We start from the raw sequence: 23,890 nt of genomic DNA on the forward strand, positions 1-23,890 counted from the left end.
ACTGCCAGCCAGGTCGCCCCCACTGTCCCCCTTGCTGGCCTGGTAGCCACTCATGGTCCCCCTGCTGGCCTGGTCACCCCACATAGCCTGCTGGTCAGTCGTTTGGTTGTCCCTCACTAACCCCCTGCTGGCCTGGTTGCCCCACACAGCCTGCTTGTTCAGTCGTTTGGTCATCCCTCACTAACCCCACTGCCAGCCTGGTCATAGACAGCCATCTTGTGAGGGTGTGGTGGTTAATTTGCATATTACCTCTTTATTATATAGAATTGTAGTAATTTAAGGATTTCCTGTGGTTTCTTCTACCAACAAAATAATGTTATACATGGCTAAGAAATTCAATCAGATTTAATAATTACATGCTTTTTAGATTCATCCACACGAGATGCGGCTCAAGAAGAAAAAGAAGTGGTAAAGTGAAATGCTGTTAGGCACTTCTTTCTTTGTAGCCTTACTTTATAACCTGAACTGGAAGTCCGCCAGAGCAAAGGTCAAATGGCAAACCGGTTGAGTCCTGTTTGGGTTCTGTGGTCATCTGTCTTCAGCCCTTCCTGCAGGAGCAAGCTTCCTAAGACAGAAATGCCATCACCTTTCTCCCTGGTTTGGTGCTTGCCATGGCCTCCAGCCTGGAATCAAGGCCAGCTCCTCAGAGGGAGACCCCTCCCCACCTCAGGCCTCCCTCCCCGCAGCAGAGTCCTGGGGCCCTGCACTGACCATGCTGAAGAGGCAGGAGCATTCGAATATTCCATCCTGACGGCAGATCGAGCTGTCCTTGTTTCACAAGCTTTCCCGTTAGTTTGTCATCCTGTGGGCGCCATTTCTGCAGAGGAGACTACCTCATGTGACTCACGTGACGGGCTCACTAAATGTGACTTTCTTGCTGTCTTGCAGACAGAAACAGCCTCCGCCAGTCAAGAACCCCTCCAAAGTATTTTGCCATGGATGTAGAAGATGAAGAGAACCTGAGTAAGACATAGGCCTGCCACGTAGTCTCAAGTAGCTGGTTTCCCGTTAGTCTTAGTGTTCCTGGAAGTTTTTTCATGAGGCCGATTTGGGGGAAATGAACGTACGGGGCTACCAGCAGTGGCGTGTTTTTAAGTTTTGCCACGTTCTCTGTTTACTGGGGCCTCTCCCTCACAGCTGCAGGGGTGTTGCTGCTGCCCAAAGGAGCGCATGCTCCAGTGCATGTCTCACGAAGCTGCACACTTCCTGTTGGCACAGCCTGGTTACCATGACGATGGCCAGATTCCCATCTGTGAACGTCTAAGATAACCTGTGAGGTGGATTTAAATACCTGGTCATTTGAAGTAGCACATAACCTTTTCTGTCCGAATACCCTGGGTTCTCCTATATTTTGAGGGAAAGGGCTCACATGAATCTGCTGATCTTAAGTTTCTAGACTTTAATGAGCCTTAGAACTAGTGTGGCCTGAGACACTCCGGGCCCTTCTCCTTTCCACCCTGCCCTCTCTGGGGCGGAGGGACGGAGGGACGGAGAGGCTCGGAGCTATGCCAGCGTCCCCTTAGCGTTGTCCTCTATGAAAAGTTCAGTGAACATTCTTCTCTTCTGCTTTATCATTCCTCCCAGAGAGCAGTGCGTTTAAATAAGGCTTAGAGCTCCCTCCCCATTTGGGAGCTTTTAGTAGGGACACTCAACAAAGACACCCCTTTTCTAACACACATAGACAGGAGCATGCTTACTTGTCTGTGTTGAGTTGCTCCCAATAGAGAGCGTGATAGGTGACATTTTACGAGGAGTGGTCATCAATGGCCAGGGCACGGCTCAGTCCTCCTCTCTGTGTCACCACCCAAACCAGCCAGCTGAGGCCTTGGAGTTGGCTCTTGTACATAGATAAACCAGAGGTTCCCACGGCAGACAGCCCCGCCTCGCTCGCAGGCTGCTTCGTGGGTTGGGTTGGGGATGATGCGGGTGGGCTGGGTCTTGGTTACATGGACCACACAGTGGACGCTCTCTGGCTGAAGTTGGCCTCAGTGGGATGGACACAGCATGAGCAGCCGCCCAGTCGCTGTTGGAGAAGCTCGTGGCCTTGTGCCCTCCCTCCTGCTGACCTGTGGTGGCCTCTGGCGGCCTGGCGGAGCTCTCTTCAGGGTGGCCTCCCCATCAGAGCCTATCCTAAGGTCCCTTTAGAACAAACCAATGTTTTTACTGGTCTGTTCCACTCGCCATCTGCAGTTTTGCCCGCACACTGTTCCCCGTGAAGTGTGTGCATCCGAGTGTCCCCAGCCTCCGTGTTGTTGGGACTACAGGCTGTCGTCCACAGCAGTGGGCATCTGGTTTGGGTGGAAATGTCATGCAGTGTAGCGTATATAAATAACTGATCCTTGGGTAACGTGAAGAATCCTTCTGGATAACTTTTCTGGAAAGATAAACTGCTGGTTCAAGAGCTAAAACTTGCAGTGCCAGTCCTGTATTGCCTATCATTTCATAAGCAATGAAAAATATTATCATGCTAAGCAGTCACACTTATGAAACAAAGTAGCATGATAGTGAAGAGAGAGTTGTGGCAGAGGATGTATCTTTCTCCAATTTTAATATTTTCTCTTTACAGTCCCATTTTTAAAAAATATATATTTTATTGATGTTTTACAGAGAGGAAGAGAGAGGGATAGAGAGTTAGAAACATCGATGAGAGAGAATCATCAATCAGCTGCCTCTTGCACATCCCCTATTGGAAATGTGCCCGCAACCAAGGTACATGCCCTTGACCGGAATCGAATCTGGGACCTTTCAGTCCACAGGCCGATGCTGTATCCATTGAGCCAAACTGGTTTCGGCTACAGTCCCCATTTTTAATGAGGCAGAATGTGGGTAGCATTTTAGTGCTTCTGAAGCAAATAAGAACTTAGAATTTATGTGAACTATGCTACAGAAAGTGTATTTTTCCTATGCTCTTGAGACAGTCAACCCAATACTGCTTGTCTGTATTCCTTGAGGAAAGCACGTGGCGGTGGGAGGCGGTCCTGTTTGGTTCGATGCATGTCAGAATAACCGATGACCCTCTGAGTGTCTCTGTTGCTAGTTCTTCGAGCAGGAGCACCAGCACGTCCGTCCGCGGTCCTCTGTGGCGCCCTCGCTGCCTGTTCCTCTAACCTGTCTCGCTCTGCCCTTCTCACCTTGTGTTCCCTCTGAGCACCGAAAGGAGTAACCTATCGAGCTTTTGCTGGAGGATGTTATAAATGAAAATTTAGTGCCTATTCCGACAGCTTTGTCAACTGGGAGAAGTGGTGTGTGTGTTAGGGCCTGGGAGGAGCTATCTGCAGAGGAAGGGCACCTGGCTCTCACCTCCGCCAAAGGAGAGCCGGCTACCCCCGGGGTGTGTGCAAGCACATCTCGGCTGATGCTGGTGGCCTGGGGCCCAGGCCTCTGTCACGTGAGGCCCTCCCGTGGGTAGAGCTTAGCATGATGAGAGCCTGCGTTGACGCTGTGCTGTCGAAATAGACCCAGGCCTCCACTCTGGGCACTGTAAATCAGTGAACGTTGTAAAAAATATTATAGTTTGGTCACTTAGAAGGTTTATTGTGGGTTTCCGAAAGGTAGTGGCAGGTCTTACATGCAGTGCCATTAACGTCCCACGCCCTGTGGTCACTGCTCCTGTGCTCCATGCGACAAGCGGCCTGTGGAAACGTGCCAGGAAAACGGAACTATCTATTTTTCGTTCTCTTTTTTAAAACGTCCAATAAAAGTAACGGGGAGACTAAATACTCTTTTATCCCCCTTTTTGAAATTAAAATCATATTTTTGCCATGAACCTTCAGAGTCCTAAACTGATCTTTATTAAGTATAAACACCTTTAGAAGATAGAATGACCCAGTTAGTCTGTAATTTCCAGCTTTAGTGAGGAGGTGGTAGCCTGCCTGGTGCAGCTTCAATTTTACATCCTCTCATACATTTCCCGCCCCCCCCTAATGTGGACTGTATTAAAAATACAGAGGTAAATCAGTCCCCATGTGTAATGAAAAAACTTTTATGAATAATGGAAATGAAGTTGTATCCTTCAAAAATCATTTCTAAATGGGCAGAATGCTCTATGTAATTACATAAGCAGATTCCTAAGATTGACTCATGAACCGAATCAAATAGCTGCACAAATTGATGGAATATTTTGAAGCTCGAGAGCGAACAAGCCTGTAAATGCTGCTTTTAAATATGTCACCTCCTCTGGGAGAGCTGCAGTGCAAAGCCCAGTGAGAGAAAATGCCGTCGGTAGGGGAAATGCCAAAATAAATAACGTGTCAGTGCCGATTTCAGACTTAGGAATGTAGGGTCTTCTGGATACATGTATCACCCCACATTTTGATGCTTCAGCATATTCCCAGAAAAGCTATTTAAAAATTCACCTTTTAATGTAAAAGCAGTCGGGGACACTAAATAGACATGGTAGGAGCCATTATTCAGCAAAATGTCAGGCCCTGAGTCGGTGGTAAATGTGCAGCCCTCCCGTGTGCAGCAGGCAGTAAAGTAGCACACACATCACTTACCCAGTTACAAAGAGAGATAAAGGAATCTATAAATTTTGCATTTACAAGATCCTGCAACGAAGGCGTTGTAAGTTGCTCTTTCTGGGCACCGCAGGTTCGAGCAGCACAGAGGCTAAGGACAGCTGCAGTGTGGACCCTGGGCCCCCGGGGGACAGCGCTCCAGGGCCAGCTGACAGCTACCTGCTCCCCAACGGGGGCGGGGGCGGCGTCGGCAGGAAGCGGCCCCTGGACGAGGGCAGCAATGGGCATGCCAAGTTCCGCCTGAAGAAGCGGAGGAGGGCGCCGGGGCCCGCGCTGCCCAAGAACGCGCTGATGCAGCTGAACGAGATCAAGCCCGGCCTGCAGTACACGCTGCTGTCCCAGACGGGGCCCGTGCACGCGCCGCTCTTCGTCATCTCCGTGGAGGTGAACGGGCAGGTGTTCGAGGGCTCCGGCCCCACCAAGAAGAAGGCCAAGCTGCAGGCGGCCGAGAAGGCCCTGCGCTCCTTCGTCCAGTTCCCCAACGCCTCCGAGGCCCACCTGGCCATGGGCCGGAGCCTGTCCGCCAACACGGACTTCACGTCGGACCAGGCGGACTTCCCCGACGCACTCTTCAACGGCTTCGAGACGCCGGACAGGTCGGAAGTGCCCTTCTACATGGGCTCCAACGGCGGCGACGACTCCTTCAGCTCCAGCGGGGACCTCAGCTTGTCCGCCTCCCCCGTGCCGGCCACCGTCGTCCAGCCGCCCCTCCCGGTCCTGCCCCCGTTCCCCCCGCCCGCCGGGAAGAACCCCGTGATGATCCTGAATGAGCTGCGCCCGGGCCTCAAGTACGACTTCCTGTCGGAGAGCGGGGAGAGCCACGCCAAGAACTTCGTCATGTCCGTGGTGGTGGACGGCCAGTTCTTCGAAGGCTCGGGGAGGAACAAAAAGCTGGCCAAGGCCCGGGCCGCGCAGTCTGCCCTGGCCACCATTTTTAACTTGCACTTGGATCAAACGCCGTCTCGCCAGCCCATCCTCAGCGAGGGCCTCCAGCTACACCTGCCCCAGGTGAGACAAAGTCTGTCCGCGCGGTCATGTTTTACACAGCACTGGGGCTCATTGCCATGCTGACTCCCCATCTCATGCCACTCTGCCCTCACCACGAGCAGCTGGCAGTAAGTGTGGCTGACGGGAAGCCTTCCTAGATTGGGATGGCCAGGTGGCCCCTGGGGAGCCGTCTGAGGCCATCATGGCACAGGGTGGGGACACCGGAGCAGTGCCATCAGCCCTCTCCACACTGAGCCTCACCCAGAAGGACAGTCCACAGTGCCCTCCCCGTGTAGCTGCCCTGCGGGGTGAGGGGTCCCATAGCAGCCTCTGATGATGAGGTGGGGGGCAGGCACCAGAATCTGCCCAGCCCAGGGTGTTTCTACGTCTCCCTAGGACTCTGGCCACAGAAGGAGTGAGCCTGGCCATTCAGCTGCTGAAACCCAAAGGATCCAGCAGGACTGGCCTGCAGTGCATTCATGAGCCTACCGTGCAGGGACCGTGTGTCAGAGGGATAGGGGTGTAGGGGGCCCTTAAGCTAATTCTCCAGGGCCCCCAGGCACCCAGGTCTCTCTGTATCTGGAATTCCCCATATGGTATTTATGCAGGCTCCCTCCTGCCTGGCTCCTCTTCCCCTAAAATCAGAGTGAAAAGAAGGAAATGCTTGGGCCTCAGATTAGAGTCTGTGAAAGAGGAAGACTGAAGGAGAAATGGCACTAGTGTCATCTCCAAACCCTGCAGCTATGAGTATTTATTGCTCTTTTCTTAGAAATCCCAAGCTCTCTGGTCTTCTGTAAAAATTGGTCTTTTAGGGAGAAAACATGACCCTTTCCTCTGTTTATTCCTTCTTGTCACCGTATTGTTCAGTTTGAAGATAAAATAGATTGTGGTCTGATCAGAAAAAGTGAAGGACTCAATATTGATAGATAGTTTGGCCTGGATTCTCTCAGCTGGATCCGAGAATGTCGGCTTCTCTTTTGCCTTTGAACCAGTTAGAGAGGCCTGTGTTCAATCCTCTGAAATGACCACGGTCCTCAGTATTAAAAGAGGGAAATTTATTTTATGTTGCCTAAGAGGCCAGGTTTTGCAGTGCAGACAAGTAACTGAAGCGGGGGCAGAAGGAGGTCTATGTGTATGCACACACATGTGTGTGCATGTGTGTGCATTTGCAGCCCGAGCCCTAGGCCAGGCTCAGTAGGGCAGTGACCAGAGGCCCTGGCCTGGGAAAGTGGGGCCTAGCAGCCTCTCTGGGGAGAGTGCCTGGGATCCTATGGGGGTGTGGGTGGGAGGGCCTCCCAGCCCCACCTGTACCACCTGTCAGGTTCTGCTGGGCTGAGCAGCAGGTACCGGGTTTCTGTGGTCTCCAGCCTGGGAGGCCTGGGGGTGTGCAGCTGTATCTGCTTCCCAGTCTCTGCTCTCAGCAGCCCCATAGTGTCTCCCAGAGGCCCCTGAGCCCCGGTAGCCATGTCTTCCCGCAGGACCTGGGGGAGGCTTCGCAGTCAGCCCAGGCCTTGTTTCTGGGCTCCGCTGTCTTTCCCCTGAAGCCCTCCAATGTGCCTCTGGGGTGGGTGGAAAGCCTATGTCTCCCAAGAGTAACCCATGCTGGACTTGGGTCAGACATCCCTGGTCTTAGGATTCTCTGCCTTCATGGTGCTCATAGTGGCACTAGAGTTTAAAAAGCAGGTGGCATTAACCACGTGGTGAGTGCGAAACACCCTGTCAACAGTGACTTACCAAAGTGGCCCGGCCTCTCCACCAGCCTCTCCACCCTGAGGGTCGTTCAGGAGGCAGTGCCGGGGGCCTGCGGTGGTGAGGGTTTGCCGTTGAGGAGCTTGTCAGTTTGTGGTTATACCTACCCCCTCGTTTAGAGGGAGAGATGCTTCATCACCCCTAAAGAATGAGGCAGTGGCCTCTTTAAGGGTGTGAAGAACGTCCCCTAGTGCAAATGCTGGCATCGCACAGGAGTGTGCACAGATGTGCCCGGCCTCTGAAAATGTGCAGGTATGCCTCACCGTCTGTGAAACAAAACTCCTCTCTCCTCTGGCTCTCGTTAACCTCTCATTGTTTTCCTTCTATGTGTTGTCCTTTATCTGTGGTGCCCTCCCATTGTGTGATTTCACATCTGTTTCTGTCTGTGCTCTGGCTCCCTCCCCTGTGTTCACATCTGTAGCATCGATGCCTCTGCTGAGGTGCCAGGTAAGGCCCGAGGGCCCCGCCTGGACCTCCTGCCCACCCTGCACGGGGCTGGTCTTGAGCATATCCCCGGGGGCTCCCTGGAATTTGCTGGATTCTAGCAATGATGGGAGGAAAGCTTTCTGATAGCTATGCTTTTTCCGAATAAGCCATCATTTAGGAAGAATGACTTTTCTTTTCTATTTTATTAAGGGGACATTAGATTTGGCCATTTGATTGTCAAGACCAGTGTGAGATAAGGGGGATATAGATTAAGTGTGGCTCTTCACACACACACACACACACACACACACACACACAGTTAGCACCATTTCCCAGGTTCACTCTATCTACAATAACTCGAGTCATAAGACATGTCCGAAATCTAATGTGTTGGCTTCTAAGAAGCACTCCCTGGAAAACAGTGCTGCCGGGTCTGGTCACATGCAGTGAGGTGTTCCAGGCCTTGCTGAACACCTTCCCTGAGTCCATTCCGCTGTCATTTGAGCTCAGTGACAGCTGCCCACAGGCTGTGCTCAGGGCTGGATTCGAAGGGAGTGACTGAGCCAGGAGATGGGATAGGTGTTGGAATAACCGAGACATACCTGATGGGCGGGGCCTTAGAGAGGGCGTGCTGTGCAGAGCTCACACTTCTTTAATTTGATCACTTTTAATTGCCTCTTTCTCCTGAAAGAGCCTGGGCAGCAGAGCAGCAGAGGGGGAGGCAGGTGACCCCAGGAAGGCACTCTGGCCCCTTCCTCCTGGATGTCCTCATCAGAGGGTGGGGCTGGTGTGCCATGAGGACCAGACAGGCAACAGGGGATGCCCCACATGCACAAGCTCGAACTCCCTGCCCTGCCCTCTAGGCCCTGTCAAAAGATTCCAGCCATGGCCTCACATGCTCCTCGGATGTGTGTTTTGGAGGAAACACACACACACGTGCACACGCACACACTTGTTTGCCAGACTTGGTGTGGGATTCTCCAGAAAAGAAGGCGTCTGAGCCATCACCCTGGCTTTCGGGGGGTAGGAGCAGGTGCCTAACCCCCTGCTCTGGTCCCCAGGTGTTAGCCGACGCCGTGGCCCGCCTGGTTCTGGATAAGTTCGGTGATCTGACGGAAAACTTCACCTCCCCCCACGCACGCAGGAAGGTTCTTGCTGGAATTGTCATGACAACAGGTAAACATCTTGCACTATAAAAACCTCTGTCAGGAAAATTGTGTTTTCCTTCTTCTTCAGAATGTCTGTCATCTGCAAATGTGGGAACTGTACTTACATATTTTTCCCAAATGTTCATCTCTTCGACCTAACTGTTCTCCTGTGGAGAAGCCCCTCTGTAAGGTTAGGTTCCCATGATCGTGTGAGAGTGGTCTGGTTCGCTCAGGAAGCTGCAGGAGACATTAATCCCTGCTCAAGGGAAAGTAGGGCCTGTCTGACTTACCGTTAGTGTGCATGCTGCCAGGTAGGTTTCCGTGTGGCTTGTGGGGGAGAGAGGAGGTCCAGCAGAGTTGAAAATCTGGGGAAAAGCACGGTTTGGAAGGCAGGAGGAACCCTATTAAATTTGTCTAGACGGAACCCTTCCCCAGGTCTTCTCCCCACACCGGAAGTGGGACCTCGGGCTGCATCTCTGTGGTGACTCCTAGGAGCAGGAAGCACACTGGCCAGTGCCCAGTCCAGTCCTGGACGGGCGGGAAGTGCGGGACGTGCAGCGCCCTCTGCTGGCAGCATCCACGGCCTGTGCTGGAGTTAGGCTCCCTTTCCCCCACCCCTCCCTGCTGGAGGCCAGGGAGGAGGGCTGGGGATGGCGCATCTGTCTCCACCAGCCAGGAGAACCCCAGCTCTCTGTGAGGCTGGCTGTACTGGTCTCTCCCGAGGCAGTTCTCTGTCCCACTGGGGAGAGGACCCGGTTCTATAATCCTAGCCTTGATCCCCGCTCGCCATGGAGAATGTGAAGACTCGAATCACAAGCTCCTCCCGCCACGTGTGTGCTTTGGCACAGCTGAGCATGTGTCTGGAGGCGGAGGAAGAACTCTGAACGTTAACGTGGGTTTCGGGTTTTGTCTGATGTTTGTAGTTTTCTCCTCTTCTCTCTGTGCTTGTACTATTTACGGAACTGAAAGGAGCAGTCTCAGCTGCTGAGGCAGCAGCTCCCTGAGCAGGCTCTGTGGTGTGTGGCCTGTTGTCACCTAGCTCTGCTCACTGCCTGAGGAGAGGCAGATGCCTGCAGTGAATCCCACCGCTCAAAGCCACAGTTTGCACCTGCAGGCAGGACTGCCAGCGGGCACCTGGCTCTGACCTCCGATGGCCTGCACTTGCTGATGACCTTGGGCAGGTTATTAGCCCCTCTGTGCCTCAGATTCCTGGTCTGTAAAACAGAGGCAGTGGTGCCATGCACCTTAAGGATGTGGGGATGAGGTGAAAAAATCTTCCCTGGTGGACCCAGCCCAGTGTGGCTTCCTCTCCCCCACGGTAACACTAACACACTTCTGTGGCACGGTCTGCAGCTGATGGTGGTGCAGTTTGTCCCTGGTGGCTCAGGCCTTGGCAGCACATCTGTGACAGATTTACCGCAGAGTGGCCGCTCCTCTGGAGGTGCCCGGGGCTGCAGGCTTCCATCCAGCAAGGGGGTGACAGAGACTCCTGGCCAGCACACTGTGAACGCCTTGTTTTCCTTCTTGTCCCTCCCTCGTTGCTCTTTAGTGCTTTCATATTAATCTTAAGATTCATAACCAGACCACTTACCTGCCTTCACATAGTGCTTTCTCCCTGTACCCATGGGACTGTTCAAGAAAGACTGTTCCATTCCCGAGGAGTCACTTCCTCAGGCTCAGAACCTTCACACGGAAGACAGGGCGGCTGGCTCCCAGGGGGTCCCAGAGCTGGCCCTCTTGGAGGCTGCGGTTGGCTGGGGTAGGCGTGGGGCGTGAGTGCGCCCTGAGGTCTCTGCCAGGTTCTGTCTCTGCGGACACTTGTCAGGCCCTGGGGCGCGGTGGGCAGGTGACTGTGACTTAGAGGACCGGTCTCTCTTGTTTTCCAGGCACCGATGTTAAAGATGCCCAGGTGATATGCGTTTCCACGGGAACGAAGTGTATTAACGGCGAGTACATGAGTGACCGTGGCCTCGCTCTGAATGACTGCCACGCAGAGATCATATCTCGGCGGTCCTTGCTCAGGTTCCTTTACACACAGCTTGAGCTGTACCTAAAGTAAGTCTAGTAAGTAAGTAAGTAAAGGAAGCTGTTTTAAAAAGCATTGCCTTCTCCCCTTCCCCCGTCAGAAAACACTGCAGAACTTTCACTCAAAAATTCTCAAAATAGTAACTTTGTCAGTAAGAGTGAGGTTGGGTCCCATCTTCCCATGATGCTCAAGCTACAAGTGGAGTTGGCTAAGTTATAGCACACATGCATATACACATGTACCTCGGAGCACACATGTATGCACACATACATGATAATATCGCCGATTTCAGGGCTGTGCTCAGACCCTGGGCTTTTGTTTCCTGCGGGCTGATATCAGTAGATTCCACTGCCTGTAGACACGGTCGTTTTTATCCCAGTCCCTGTGCCTCACACCAGCCCATCACGTCTCCAAAATGCTTCACTCTGTGAAACCATCTCTGCACATTCTGTTTGGAATCAGAAATGAGAAGGAAAGGGGAAACGCTTGCATCTCGATGGCCTGTCCATTGTTGAGTGACAGGAACCGTGTGAATGATCATAAACACGGGAAAAGAAGGTGCCAATCCCAGCTCGTCTTTATCCTGTTGAAACCATAGGCCTTTAAAGTCTCTGGGCGCTGGGACAGACCGTGTTGGGACTGCATGCAGCTGGAGCACTTACTCTGCAACTTGCTTCCTTTCAGTAGCAAAGAGGATCAGAAGAAGTCCATCTTCCAGAAGTCCGAGCGGGGCGGCTTTCGGCTGAAGGACACCGTCCAGTTCCACCTGTACATCAGCACCTCGCCCTGCGGGGACGCCAGGATCTTCTCGCCTCACGAACCAATCCTGGAAGGTATGGCCAGGCGTCTGGACAGTCCGCGGTTTCTCAATGCGTGGCCATGTGGTGACAAAATAATAGACTTACATCAATACCCTTCTTCTTTCCGTGTCAGCCTTGAACGTGGATCTGGGGACTAAATAAAAGCAGGGGGTTTTACTTCTCCATGGATAATTAATGAGAATATTTTAATGAATGAAAATGTTAACTCTAATAAACTGTGGGATTGGAATAGAATGAGGACACCAGGTCAAAATGGATGTCAGCACTTAAATGTGGATACTATGCAGGGTGTCACAGTCTTTGGGACACCTTTCTGTGCCTAAATCAGAGATGCACATCCTCTTGCTGTTTCTGATGAACGTGACTTAGTCAATGTGTGATTGTTTGGCTGAAACCCCAACAGCAGATTAGACGAGTGAAAAAGGAGACCCTGTTCCTATCACCTTTCCCCGCCCTTCTCTGCACGTGTTTTCCACACATTTCTGTTTTCCATGGATTTGTATCCACCTCTCTCCCCGCAAGCTTGTTTGTTCCAAATAGAACACTTGATTGCATTGTTTTTCTTGATTATAACAGCAAAAAGAATCAATTGTGGAAATTACTAAATATTTTTTAAATAAGAAAGAAAATCCGAATTGCCCGTGTTCATATGACCCAGAGGTAGTCACTGTGTGTGCGTGCTTCCTGCGGGCTTATTTAGCATCCATATGGGTTTCCTTAGGAAATTTTTAAATGTGGGGGGGAATATAACAAATACATACCCAAATATCCAACATCTAGAATGAACAAATGTTAGCATTTTGTCCTATTTGCTTCAGTTCCTTTTTAACAATAGAAATCAATCACTTTGGTTAAAATGGAAGCCCTCATTTTCCCCAACCCCTGAGGAGGCCACTTCTGTGAATTTGGTTCATATTATATCCTTCCTGTCCAGTTTTATATACTTACACTGCACATATGTCCTATAAATATAGAACAACCATAAGCACCTACAGGCGGACGTGTGCTAAATGGATGGGGGGTAGTTAGCTGTGCGTCTCAGTGAGCGAAGCAGATGATTTCCCACCAGTAGCTTCCTTCTCCCCTTTCTCTCTTAGAACCAGCAGACAGACACCCGAATCGCAAAGCCCGGGGACAGCTGCGGACGAAGATAGAATCTGGCGAGGGGACGATCCCCGTGCGCTCGAATGCGAGCATCCAGACGTGGGACGGGGTGCTGCAGGGCGAGAGGCTGCTCACCATGTCCTGCAGCGACAAGATGGCACGGTAAGGCCATGGAGCGCCCACTGCGCCAGACTCCCCCTGCTGGTTCCTGGGTGTCCCCCACTCTGCCCCTGCAGGCACCTGACCCTCCCCACTGCACCAGACTCACCCTGCTGGTTCCTGGGTACCCCCACTGTGCCCCTGCAGGCACCTGACCCTCCCCACTGCACCTGATTCACCCCTGCTGGTTCCTGGGTGTCCCCCACTGTGCCCCTGCAGGCACCTGACCCTCCCCATTGCGCCAGACTCACCCCTGCTGGTTCCTGGGTATCCCCCACTGTGTCCTTGTGGGCACTTGACCTTCCTCCTACACCAGTTACCCACTTTCAAAACTGTTTGTTTTTGGCCCCACTCCCCACTTTAATGTTCCCAACATTCTTTGAAGGATAAAAGCTCTAGGGGGGGAGGGGCTCCAGGACCCTTCGAGGGGGTGAAGGTGGGCCTTTACCCAGGAGGCTCCAGGTTGCTACTCATCAAAACAACCATCTCACCCTTAATTATTATTGTTATACTAGAGGCCCGGTGCATGAAAATTAATGCCCTGGAAGGGGGGCTCCCTCAGCCCGGCTGCCCCCTCTCACAGTCCGGGAGCCCTCAGGGGATGTCCTACTGATGGCTTAGGCCCGCTCCCCTCTGTGGGAGGCGACTGGGCAATCAGGGAAGGCGCTGTCCCTGTTACCCCACCACTGCTGCCTGCCCTCAGCCTTCACAGCCGCAGCAGCTTTATCCGGAAGGACATTTGGCTGCCCAGTCCAATTAGCATATTATGGTTTATTATTATAGATGTGGGCTTCTGGAGTGAACTGATGTGTTCTACTATTTTAAAACGATTTGCTCCCAGAGAAAGCAAAGAGGTTCCTCATTTATCATAGATGCACTTTAACGATCATATTTACTATTCAGTTGGTATTTGGGGTGATTGGTATTTACATTTTAAAAATAATGTGACACCCACCTCTCACAGGCATTGTGCTCTGAGCACCGAGAGCACCCCCTCATGGGGAGGGGAGGCTGGGTGCTGCAAACACCCTGAGTTTGCCTTCCCCTGAGAAGTGTTATTCTTTCAAGAACCTGCATCCCAGGCAGATTTAAAAAACCCATTTCTTCAAATGCTGCTCTCATTTCTCGTAGTCCTGTATCTTTTAACAAATGTCTATTTGAAAAAATCACGTGGGCAGAGGGCACAAAGCTCAATGGTAGAAAAGCATGTAAAACAAAATCTCCCGTCAGAGTGCTCCATTGAGTCCTAAATGCCCTCCTGAGAGCTGTCAGAGCCGGCGCATGTGTGTGTACATTTTGTCTGTTGTTTGTAAGCTTGGCCTTGACGTTCTCTAATGGTCACATCAGGGAACCTAGGGGGCACGGAGCTAAATGAATCATACACCATGGCCCATTCCCACCCAGCAAGGTGCCCACATGATGTGCTTACTAATTACATGCCCTTTGTATTCGCTGTCCATCCTGCTTCTGTGTGTGAGTTTGTGTCCGTGTCTTTGAAAAATAGGTGTATGTTGTTCGTGTACAGATTTGGCATTGTGTTTCAAATCCCGTTCTGTACCCCGTATTTTCATTCACCCTGTGTTTGGGGGACTCTCCCTGATGCCATTATGTCCAGCCCATTGACCCCTGCATCATAGTCGTGGCCACGTTATGTCCTTCCCCTTGTGATGGACACGTGGATTTCCACGAGCTCCCCTTGCAGCCTCAAGACCCCGTAAGCAGCTCGGTATAGGCCGTGGTATCCAGAGGTTCCTCACACAGCACTATCGGCGTACCTAACGGCCCTCCAGCTGCACGCAGTCCAGTGTGCCGAGGTTAGCTCCCCTCGCTCCCGATGCTGTCTCAGGGTTTCTGTTCATTTCTCCTCTCACTAGTTGTGTTGAGCATCTCAACCCCCCATCTTGCTCCTGTGAATTCCCTATGTATATCCTGGCCATTGTCTCTTGGACCTCATGCCCTTTTCATCTTGATTCGCAAAAGTTCCTTTTGTAGTTTGTGATCCTTAACAGTGTGAGACGATGTAGTGCCTCCTCAGGTCCAAGTCCCTCTTAACTTTGTGCCGTCCTTTTTGGAATAGAAACCCCTGATTTTGATGTAATCTTATCCATCGATCTGTCACCCTGTGATTTGTACTCTTAGGATCTTATTTAAGAAATGCCTCCTCAAATTAAGGGCATAAACATATTCTGCTGTCCTTCTTTCTAAGACCTTTATCATTTCACTTTCACATTTAGGCCTTTAACACTTTTGTATTGTAATTTAGCTTTATTTTAATACAGAAAGTCAGTTTTCTATTGAATAACCTATATTTTCTCCCTGATTTGTGAAGGCACCTGTTATATACTGAGCTCCACAAGGATGAGTCTATTTCTAGACTCTAGATTCTTTATTAGTCTACCAGCAGCCTAATTCATGCATGGGTGGGGTTCCTGGGCCCGGCTGACAATGGGGCTGATTTGGGTCATCTTGCCCAGTCCCGATCGGGCCAGGATGGAGGGAACCGCAGGAGGTTGGCTGTGGGAGTGCACTGACCACCAGGGGACAGCTCCTGCATTGAGTGTCTGCCTCCTGGTGGTCAGTGCACATCATAGGGACCAGTCTACCAGTCATTTGGTCGACCAGTCCTAACAGTCACTTAGGCTTTTATATATATAGATTATTCTGACATTTTAATAGTTTAAAGATCTGGTGGGATAAAACTGCCATTCTTTAGTCATTTTTTTTCAAACTTTTGATAGCCTTTTATGATCCTCTGTTCTTCTGTACGTATTTTAGAGTCATCTTGTTTAGTGTCTCCCAAAGTTTTGCTGAGATAACATATGAAACTGCATTGAACTTATGGACTGAGTTGAAAGGAATTGATATGAAGTTAAATCAGTCCACCCATGAATATTTTACATCTCTCTCCATATTTAAAATATTTCTTTTACAGCATTTATAGTTTTTCACAAAAATGTCAGGCAGTTTTTAACAGATTCCTAGAACTTTATACTTTCTGTGTTAGTGGGATGATTATCTTGTTATCTGCTATATATTCTGTGTAATTATTGGTGGCATCACTGACCTATTATAATTGTGATAAAACACACAATGGAAAACTACCATCCTACACATTTCTTTAGATTCATAACAAAATTAAGACAAAGGTACAGGGATTCACATATGCCGTCTACCCCCTCTGCCCTGCACCACCTCCCCCAATTATCCATCCCCCACCAGGCACATGGTTACAATGGATGAACCTACACTGACACATTGTGTTAGGGTCACTCTTGGTGGTGCACATTCTGTGGATTTGGACAAATGTATAATGACATGTGTCCAACTTTCGTTGTAATGTCAAAAACTAGGAGCAATGCAAGTGGCAGCAGTAGTACAGGGGTGGCCAAACGATGCTTCTCCATGCAGTGGGGCACCACTCAGGCAAATAATAATAAACAATGATGCACATGCAGCCTGGGCAAATCTAAAAATAATTATTCAGAGTTAAGGAAACCAGATCCCCAAAAGTATGTACATTCCTAGAACATGCAAACTGGTCTACAGTGACAGAAGCAGATCAGTGATTGCCCGTGGCGTAGGGAAGAGCAGGACAGGGATCAGAGTAAGAGGGACAGTGAGGAAGGAATGGAACAAGGTGAATAAGGAATGAGCAAGATTCGGGGAGTGATGGTCTCCGGGTAGAAACACATGTGCTACTTACCGAATCATATGCTTCAACATATACAGTACCGTACAGCGCATGCCAGTTATACCTCAGGGCTCACAGGAGAAATCTCATGGGAACTAGAAAATTATTGTAGGTAAATGTCAAAAGTACCACAGCGGTCGGCTGGAAAGAGAACAACAGAACAAACCCAGCAGAGGAGAAGGAAGAAACAAAGGTGCCCTGTGAACAGTGACCCCCTCCCCCTCCTTTCCCACCTGATGGGTTCACCAGCCTGTTGGGTTTTATGCAGATCTCTGTCACATAGCCAGGATTGATTACATCATTGATTGTTGGTGATCTGTTTGACCCCCAGTTCCTCTCCCACCCCCTCTAATTATGTAGTCAGTTCCCCTGGCAGCTGGCCCCCATCCTCCTAGAGTCACCTCATTTTTGTAAACTCGGAAGTGGTTGAAAAGGGCTTAACATTCAGTGTCACACAGACAGATGGCCATGCTTCCAACAAGAACAGCCGTGGTCCAGAAACAGCGTGGCGGCCGGAACGCTGCCCTCTGGCTACAGTCCTCCTGTCCTGTCCTGAGGGAATGAAATGAACGGCCACCCGAGAGGCCGTCACGGATGGGAGGCAGTGGGCAGGTGCTGGCGAGGTGTCCTGTGTCCCTCACAGGGGACAGAGCAGTGTCCTGTAGGTCCCAACCTGCGGGGCAGGACCTGGGCCAGGGGCAGAGGGCAGGCGTAGGAGTGAGGCTGCAGTGGGCTGTCGGTGGGGAGGGAGGTGCAGAGCTACCACTGGGGTCACCAGGCGCTGTCTGGTGGGTTGGTGGGCAGTTTGGCTGAAGGCAGCTACGGCTCTCCTCAAGGTTGCATGGGTCACAGTGACGAGAGTGGGGTTAACCATCTCATGGCGAGTTGCGCCAGCCTGGCTGTGAGAAGGCGCCAGGGTCTCCAGTCTGATGACCCTGGCCTCTGTGCTCTGGACTGCACAGAGCTGTGGGAGGAAGCAGAGACCACCCCTGAGGGCAGACAGTTTGGTTAGTCAGAGCTGCTGTGGTTGGGGGTGAGGGCGCCCTCACTGTGTGGGCAGGCCGGGTGGGACAGCTCCATGGGACCAGGGAGGCTCAGGTGTGTCCCATGGAGGTTGGGGCTCACTCTCCAGAAGTGGGGCTGCCTCTGGTGGGGCGCAGACTGGACTTTCTCTGAGGACCGGAAGTTGGGAAGCAGGGACAGTAGTTAGGGCAGCTGACCAAGTCCTGACTGTCTGGGCCAGGTGCTGAGGAGGCTGTAGCTGGGTCAGAGCTCTCCTGTGACAACTGGCCTGGCCACGGGCCGCTCGCACACTCAGCCTCTCAGGACTGGGCCAGGCACTTTACGGATCCAGGGACTCGTGGGAACTGAACCCTGTCCTCTGAGAAATGACTTGAGGAAGGTGAGAGAGAATGCGGCCTGGGCAGTGAGCACAGCAGCCGAGTGAGCACTCAGCACCTGGTGGTTCTTCCAGTGTCACCAGCAAACTGTTATGAACCCTGCACCCTCCCCAGGGAAAAGCAAAAATCACTGGGCCCCTTGGCCATCACTGGGCATTTTTCCTCCTGGTGAAGTTCGGTCCTGGCTGTCCTTTGTGACGCTCAGGGGTGGAGCCTGTCAGCAGAGTGGCAGTGTGCACCCCACTTCCACCAGGGCCTCCACAGACCCATCCGGAGCTTCTGGAACTCTTGTGGAGCATGTGCCCGAATTAACGACTCATAGCAAACCGAGCTTTCTGCAGCATCAGTGTTTTAAAGTGGGCCCAGGAGGTGGCATTCTGCCTAAGGATGGCCTGAATTTCCACAGAAAGGTGCCTGTGGTTTCGGTAAGCATCCAGTCATTCCTGCTTTTCCTTGTAAGATAGGAGACCTGTGTTTTAATTGTGTTTCAGAAGGCGGGAGAGGTAGGAATTGGAGGATTTGCCTGCTCGGCACCTGCTTGTTGACCTGCAGGTACCTGGTGCAGAGTTTAAGCTGGAATAGATCAGGGACAGAGTCCTTCCCCCAGGAGCTTACATACTGGTAGGGGTGGGGAGACAAAAAATAGACATGCAAGTAACACAGGAGGGGCTGGTACAGGGCACCAAGGGAGACTTTCCACAGAGACATCAAAGGGGGCCGTGGTTCCAGTATGGAGCACCATTCCTGGATGGAGGACCCGGAGGAAGGGCTCTGGAGGGGGCAGCAGGACCCTGGTGGCCCGAGCTGAGCGTGGGAGGCCCCGAGGCTGGAGGGTCAGGGAGGAGGAGCTGGGTCGGACGGGAATGATGGCCTTTTCTCGGAGAAGATGGGAGTGTTGGCGGGTTTTGTGCACAGGAGTGACCTTGTCTGACCTGCATTTTCACAGGTTAGGCAGCTGCTGTTGGGGATGGGCGCTAGGGTGGGGCCGTGGGGGACGTAGGAGAGGATGAATCGGTGGAGGCGGGGCTGTGCCCCAGCAGAGGTAGCTTCTGGACCCTTGAGAAAGGAGGTCTCTTCAGTGACAGGGACGAAGGAGCGAGTTTGGCCTGAGTGTGGGACATGGAGCTGGGTGGGCCAGGGTTTAGGGAGAGGTTCCCAGCTCTGACCATGCTGGAAGGCCGGAGATACGGCAGAGCTGATGGCCAGTGGAGAGAGTGGACACAGTGGAAGAGGACAGGGGAGCACTCATGTTTCTACATTTGCTGCCCCCACTCACCTCTGACCTGCGCTGCAGAGGAGGCTGTCCTACGGCCACCACCTGGCTGCCATCCCACCAGACCTTCCCCACAGTCTGGTAGCTCACCTCCGCAAAGGACCCTCTCGGGAAAGCACTTCCATTGAGTCGGGTGGCCCCAACCTCCCCGGAAGGCCTCAGGAGCTCCCTGCCCTGAGGACAGCCAGGGCGAGCTGAGGCTGCTCAGGCCTGTCCCTGCCCTGGCTCCACCCTGGCCTGGGCCTGTCCCCCGCTGGGTCTGGGTGGTGGCTCGTTCCCTCTGCCTCACTCCCCCTCTGGAGCCTTGAGTTCAGGGTCACCTTCTCTGAGTGAAGCCAGCACCCCTCTTCTGCTCTGTTCGTGGAACCCTGCTCTCCCAAAAATGCATTTCAGCTCAACTTTTAATTCTTTTTTTTTTTTTTTTTTTTTTTTTTTTTACTTTTGTTTAATATATTTTATTGATTTTTCACAGAGAGGAAGAGAGAGGGATAGAGAGCTAGAAACATCGATGAGAGAGAATCATCGACCAGCTGCCTCCTGCACACCCCCTACTGGGGATGTGCCCGCAACCAAGGTACATGCCCTTGCCCAGAATCGAACCCAGGACCTTTCAGTCCGCAGGCCGACGCTCTATCCACTGAGCCAAACCGGTCCCGGCTCAACTTTTAATTCTTGATTCATGTGTTTTCCTTTTGACTGCTTGTCCCCGGGCTCCAGGACCATGTGGGCTGTGACGTTGGTCCCATGGATGAGGCCAGCACTGAGGGTGCGGACTCCCTGGGCTGTGGAATTTCTCCTGTTGGGGCTCAGAGAGAGAGCAGCGGCGTGTTTGAGGGATGGTGTCTCAGTTAGAGCTCAAACGAACCCCTGGATGTCAGCGATGTGAATGACTGGTTCGGTGAGGGTCCTGCAGTCAGCCCCAGTGCGGTTCCAGTGTCGCCACTGCTGTGACTGACAGGGCAGGTTCAGTGACCAGTGGGCAGCGAGAGTGCACACCTCCTCCCGAGGTTCTCGCCTCCGAGTGTGAAAAGGAACCTGAGTCAGAGGTGTCGCTAAGGACCAGGGAAATGACCGTTGAGTGGTTTTAAGGACTCCAGAGAGATCATTTCTATTAGAAGTGATAAAATACTTACTCTCCCTTTTGATTTTTCTCACATGTCTTGTGGATACCTTGCTAGAACTAACCTTCAGTCGGCGTGTCATTGTGGCAAAAGGCCATTTTACAGCTAACATGATTTTTAAGTAGTCTTTTCTCTTTAACACTCTAAGCTGCTAAGTCGGTTACTTCTAGCTGCTCTCTTTTTAATTGGCCGACGTGGTGCAGCATTAACGACCTCTGCACACCCGGCAGGTGGGCGGCAGGTCTGCGCAGACGCTGCCCCCGCTGAGGCCCGCTCCCTCTGCCGGCAGGTGGAACGTGGTGGGCATCCAGGGCTCCCTACTCAGCATCTTCGTGGAGCCCATTTACCTCTCGAGCATCATCTTGGGCAGCCTGTACCACGGGGACCACCTCTCCAGAGCCATGTACCAGCGGATCTCCAACATCGAAGACCTGCCCCCTCTCTACACCCTCAACAAGCCTCTGCTCAGTGGCAAGTATCCCAGCGTGACCTCACCTCTTCCCCACGAACGCGTGTGCAGTGGCCACGCCGTGTGCATAAAAGCACCACAGGGAAGCTGCTTGTGGGGTAGCTTTTCCTCGGGGGACAGTCTGGCCACTGAAGGGGGGAGGGGGCTGTTTCGTGAGTCCTGGGGCCAGGTTATCTCTTACCGATGAAAACCTCACCATTTGTGAAGGATTGACAGCCCTGATGTGGCACCTCTGCCTCTGTCTTTCATGCATATGCATTGAGGCCCTGTCTCCACGGAGAGACTAAGATGCTGTGGAAATTACACCCATCGGCTGTCTGAGACCCAGCTGGGCTGGCCACCAGCCTATGTGGTCACGCTGACGAGCTGCCCCCGCCGAGCCAGCCCCGTGCAGGTGGCAGCCTGGCCTTTCTCCTCGCTCCCAGCTTGCTCTTAGGAGGTTGGTCATGTCATTGAAATGTGCCCTTGACACATGGGTGTGTCAGGGATGTGATTGTATGGACCAGTGCAAGCCCACGAGTCAGTGAATCTGGCGCTTGTCCTGTACGCTCACTGTTACTCGTTTGTTGGTTCTCTCTTAGAATTTCAGTGGCTATCAGCAGAGTGAACAAGAGCTTTTGAATTCAATCCAAACTTCTCAGTTCACCCCTATTTTAAAAGACACAGGTATTTTATATCCTGCTGAAAATATCATTTTACTTACCTTTTAAGCTCGGAACTAAAACCATAGCCCAGGGGTCCTCAAACTTTTTAAAGTGGGGGCCAGATCACTGTCCCTCAGAGAGCTGGAGGGCCGGACTATATGAACTACTAATTCCTACTGTAACACCTCGGCTGCGCTCACTGCCCAAAAAACCTGGCGGGCTGGATCAGACTCCTCTGCGGGCCGCATGTGGCCCGCGGGCCGTAGTTTGAAGACCCACTAGATGTAGTTATGGCATAGCCCAAACTCCCCGAGTCTCCTGGTGTGTATTCACTGGCCGCAGTGTGCGGTAACAGACTGAAGCCGTGTGGGACCGAAAGCACGGCCCTCCGACCACAGCGCTTACGCACGAGGGGGCACACAGGTTGTCTCAGATAAAATGTTACAGCTCCCTAACCTTAGCCATTCTTTTTTAAGGAAAAGTAGAGTCTGATAAAACAATTGTGGGGAAGTTGAAATGGTAGCATCCACACCCATGGAGCTTCCTGGAAGTTGTGAAGTGTCGTTGTGTTGGCGTCCAGCTCTCATGCATCAGAGGATAAGTTCTCCCTGTTTACTCCCTGTTCTGCGTTTGAGAACAGGGCTTCATTTCGGCTGCCACTCATCTCCTGGACTCAGAGACACGGAAAACACTGTGTGGCCCATAGGCGCTGCTCAGAGCAGCTGCTCGTCAGTGTCCTGATGAGTCTAAGCAACATCAAGTCCATAGCAGAGTCTCTGAGGACAGGATCATTTTCTAAAGGAATCTTCTCAGATACCGAAATGAGAGCTCATTTTTAAAAGTCAGGTTATTTTTATCAGATCAGATGTACATGAAGTGCATGAATGGCTATAAAAAGATATTGAAGCATAGCCTTTGCAAGACAGAGGCCTTAAACCCATCGGTGCATTCTACATGTTTGAAAAAATATGAAATAGATGACAAAATAGAAGAACCGCTCTTCATTCTCCTGTCCCTAGGATCATCTCCAACCCCAAAGCCGGGGCCCCAGCCATGGGGTTAGGGCCATGCTGAGCCCACGCAGCTGGCAGCCAGAGCCTGAGGCACAGCCGAGGCTGGCTGCTGTAGCTCCACCCTGTTGGCAGGTTTGTGCCTCAGTTTCTCCCTCTGCCTACTGATAGGGACAGACCAGGGGCCTCCATGATCGAGTGTTAGAGTTCTGCGAAGAGCAGAGACAACACTCAGGTATCGGCAGCAGAGTGTTCTCGAATGCTGAGCCAGTGGCAGCAGCATTCTGATGTAGGGCATTCTGATAAAGTGATAATGTTTAGATCTTCAAGGATAAACAAGATCTGTCTCCATTGTATATTTTTGGAGGAAAATGTAAGGATACTCTAGCAAAATGAAGCAGACATACCTCCAAGAAAGAAAATAGTTGGATCCAATTATCTTATAAGTAAACAATATGATGACAGGATAACTCAGCAGCAAGCCTATTTTGAACAGAGAACCACGTCAGAACTCAGAAAAGGATGTTTTTCGGAAGAAAGTGAATATATTTTCACAAATAAACTGAGAAGCTGAGCGGCCTTTCAAAGGTGAAGGGACATGCCTCTTTCATAAACAACAAAACACAAAGGCGACGGGAACTCCAGGAAACCCAAACAGCTGTTCGGGAAAGAAGCGGCTCAGTGTACACCGCAGTAAACGGAGGTCTGTGATGATTAGTTTCTGCATCATCCTGGCTGGCCACAGGCACCCAGAGTACTTGTTCCTTCTGGGGGAGTCAGGGGTGTTTGCAGGTGAGGTCAGCATTTGATAGGTGGATTCAGTAAAGCAGACTCTTCCCCAGTTTGGGTCCACCCACATTGAATCCACTGAGGCCCGTGTTAAGGAGTTCATCCCTTTTCCCTGCCTGGCTGGCTGAGCTGGGACGACTCATCTCACCTTCTCCAGTTGGCCGGGACTCACACCGCCGGCCCCTGGTTCTCTGCCTTTGGACTCAGACAGAACTACACTGCCAGCTGTCCTGGGCCTCCAGCTCACAGCCGGCAGCTCATGGGACTTCTCTAACCCTAACCCTCCGCAACCTGGGGAGCCAAGCCCTCGTCATAACTCTCCACGTACCCTACTGTCTGTCTCACACGGTGTGATGTAGAGCAATTGCTGGAAGTGGGGACAGAGGCTCCATTTGAAGTTGGTCTCCTTGAAAGGTAACAGACTTGATAACGAATGAACAGTTTTCTCTCCAGTCCATCATGCTGCTCAGCTCCGCAGTGCATCACGTGGTCACTGCTCTGAGTAATTGAATCAAATTACTTTGACTGCCCTGCACTGAAACTACACGTTGGCTAC

At 51.8% G+C, this 23,890-nt stretch overlaps 1 protein-coding gene across 7 annotated transcripts in view; it reads left to right on the top strand.

The window, feature by feature from the left end:
• The window catches only part of ADARB1 (adenosine deaminase RNA specific B1), a 98,558-nt gene that overhangs the window by 69,689 nt on the left and 4,979 nt on the right, over nucleotides 1-23,890 (top strand). For 5 of the 7 annotated variants that reach the window (XM_084873745.1, XM_084873740.1, XM_084873741.1 and 2 more), the window contains 7 exons: nucleotides 889-963; nucleotides 4,591-5,525; nucleotides 8,741-8,855; nucleotides 10,714-10,882; nucleotides 11,538-11,686; nucleotides 12,772-12,940; nucleotides 20,712-20,893. In XM_084873745.1, the coding sequence (XP_084729871.1) occupies nucleotides 936-963; nucleotides 4,591-5,525; nucleotides 8,741-8,855; nucleotides 10,714-10,882; nucleotides 11,538-11,686; nucleotides 12,772-12,940; nucleotides 20,712-20,893 (1,747 nt within the window). In that variant the 5' untranslated portion in view covers nucleotides 889-935. The remainder of the gene's footprint in view (nucleotides 1-888; nucleotides 964-4,590; nucleotides 5,526-8,740; nucleotides 8,856-10,713; nucleotides 10,883-11,537; nucleotides 11,687-12,771; nucleotides 12,941-20,711; nucleotides 20,894-23,890) is intronic. The other 2 variants (XM_084873746.1, XM_084873744.1) reach the window with 1 other exon arrangement.

This window comes from Pipistrellus hanaki (genome assembly GCF_964339955.1).
Source record: "Pipistrellus hanaki genome assembly, chromosome: 2".
Taxonomy (NCBI): domain Eukaryota; kingdom Metazoa; phylum Chordata; class Mammalia; order Chiroptera; family Vespertilionidae; genus Pipistrellus; species Pipistrellus hanaki.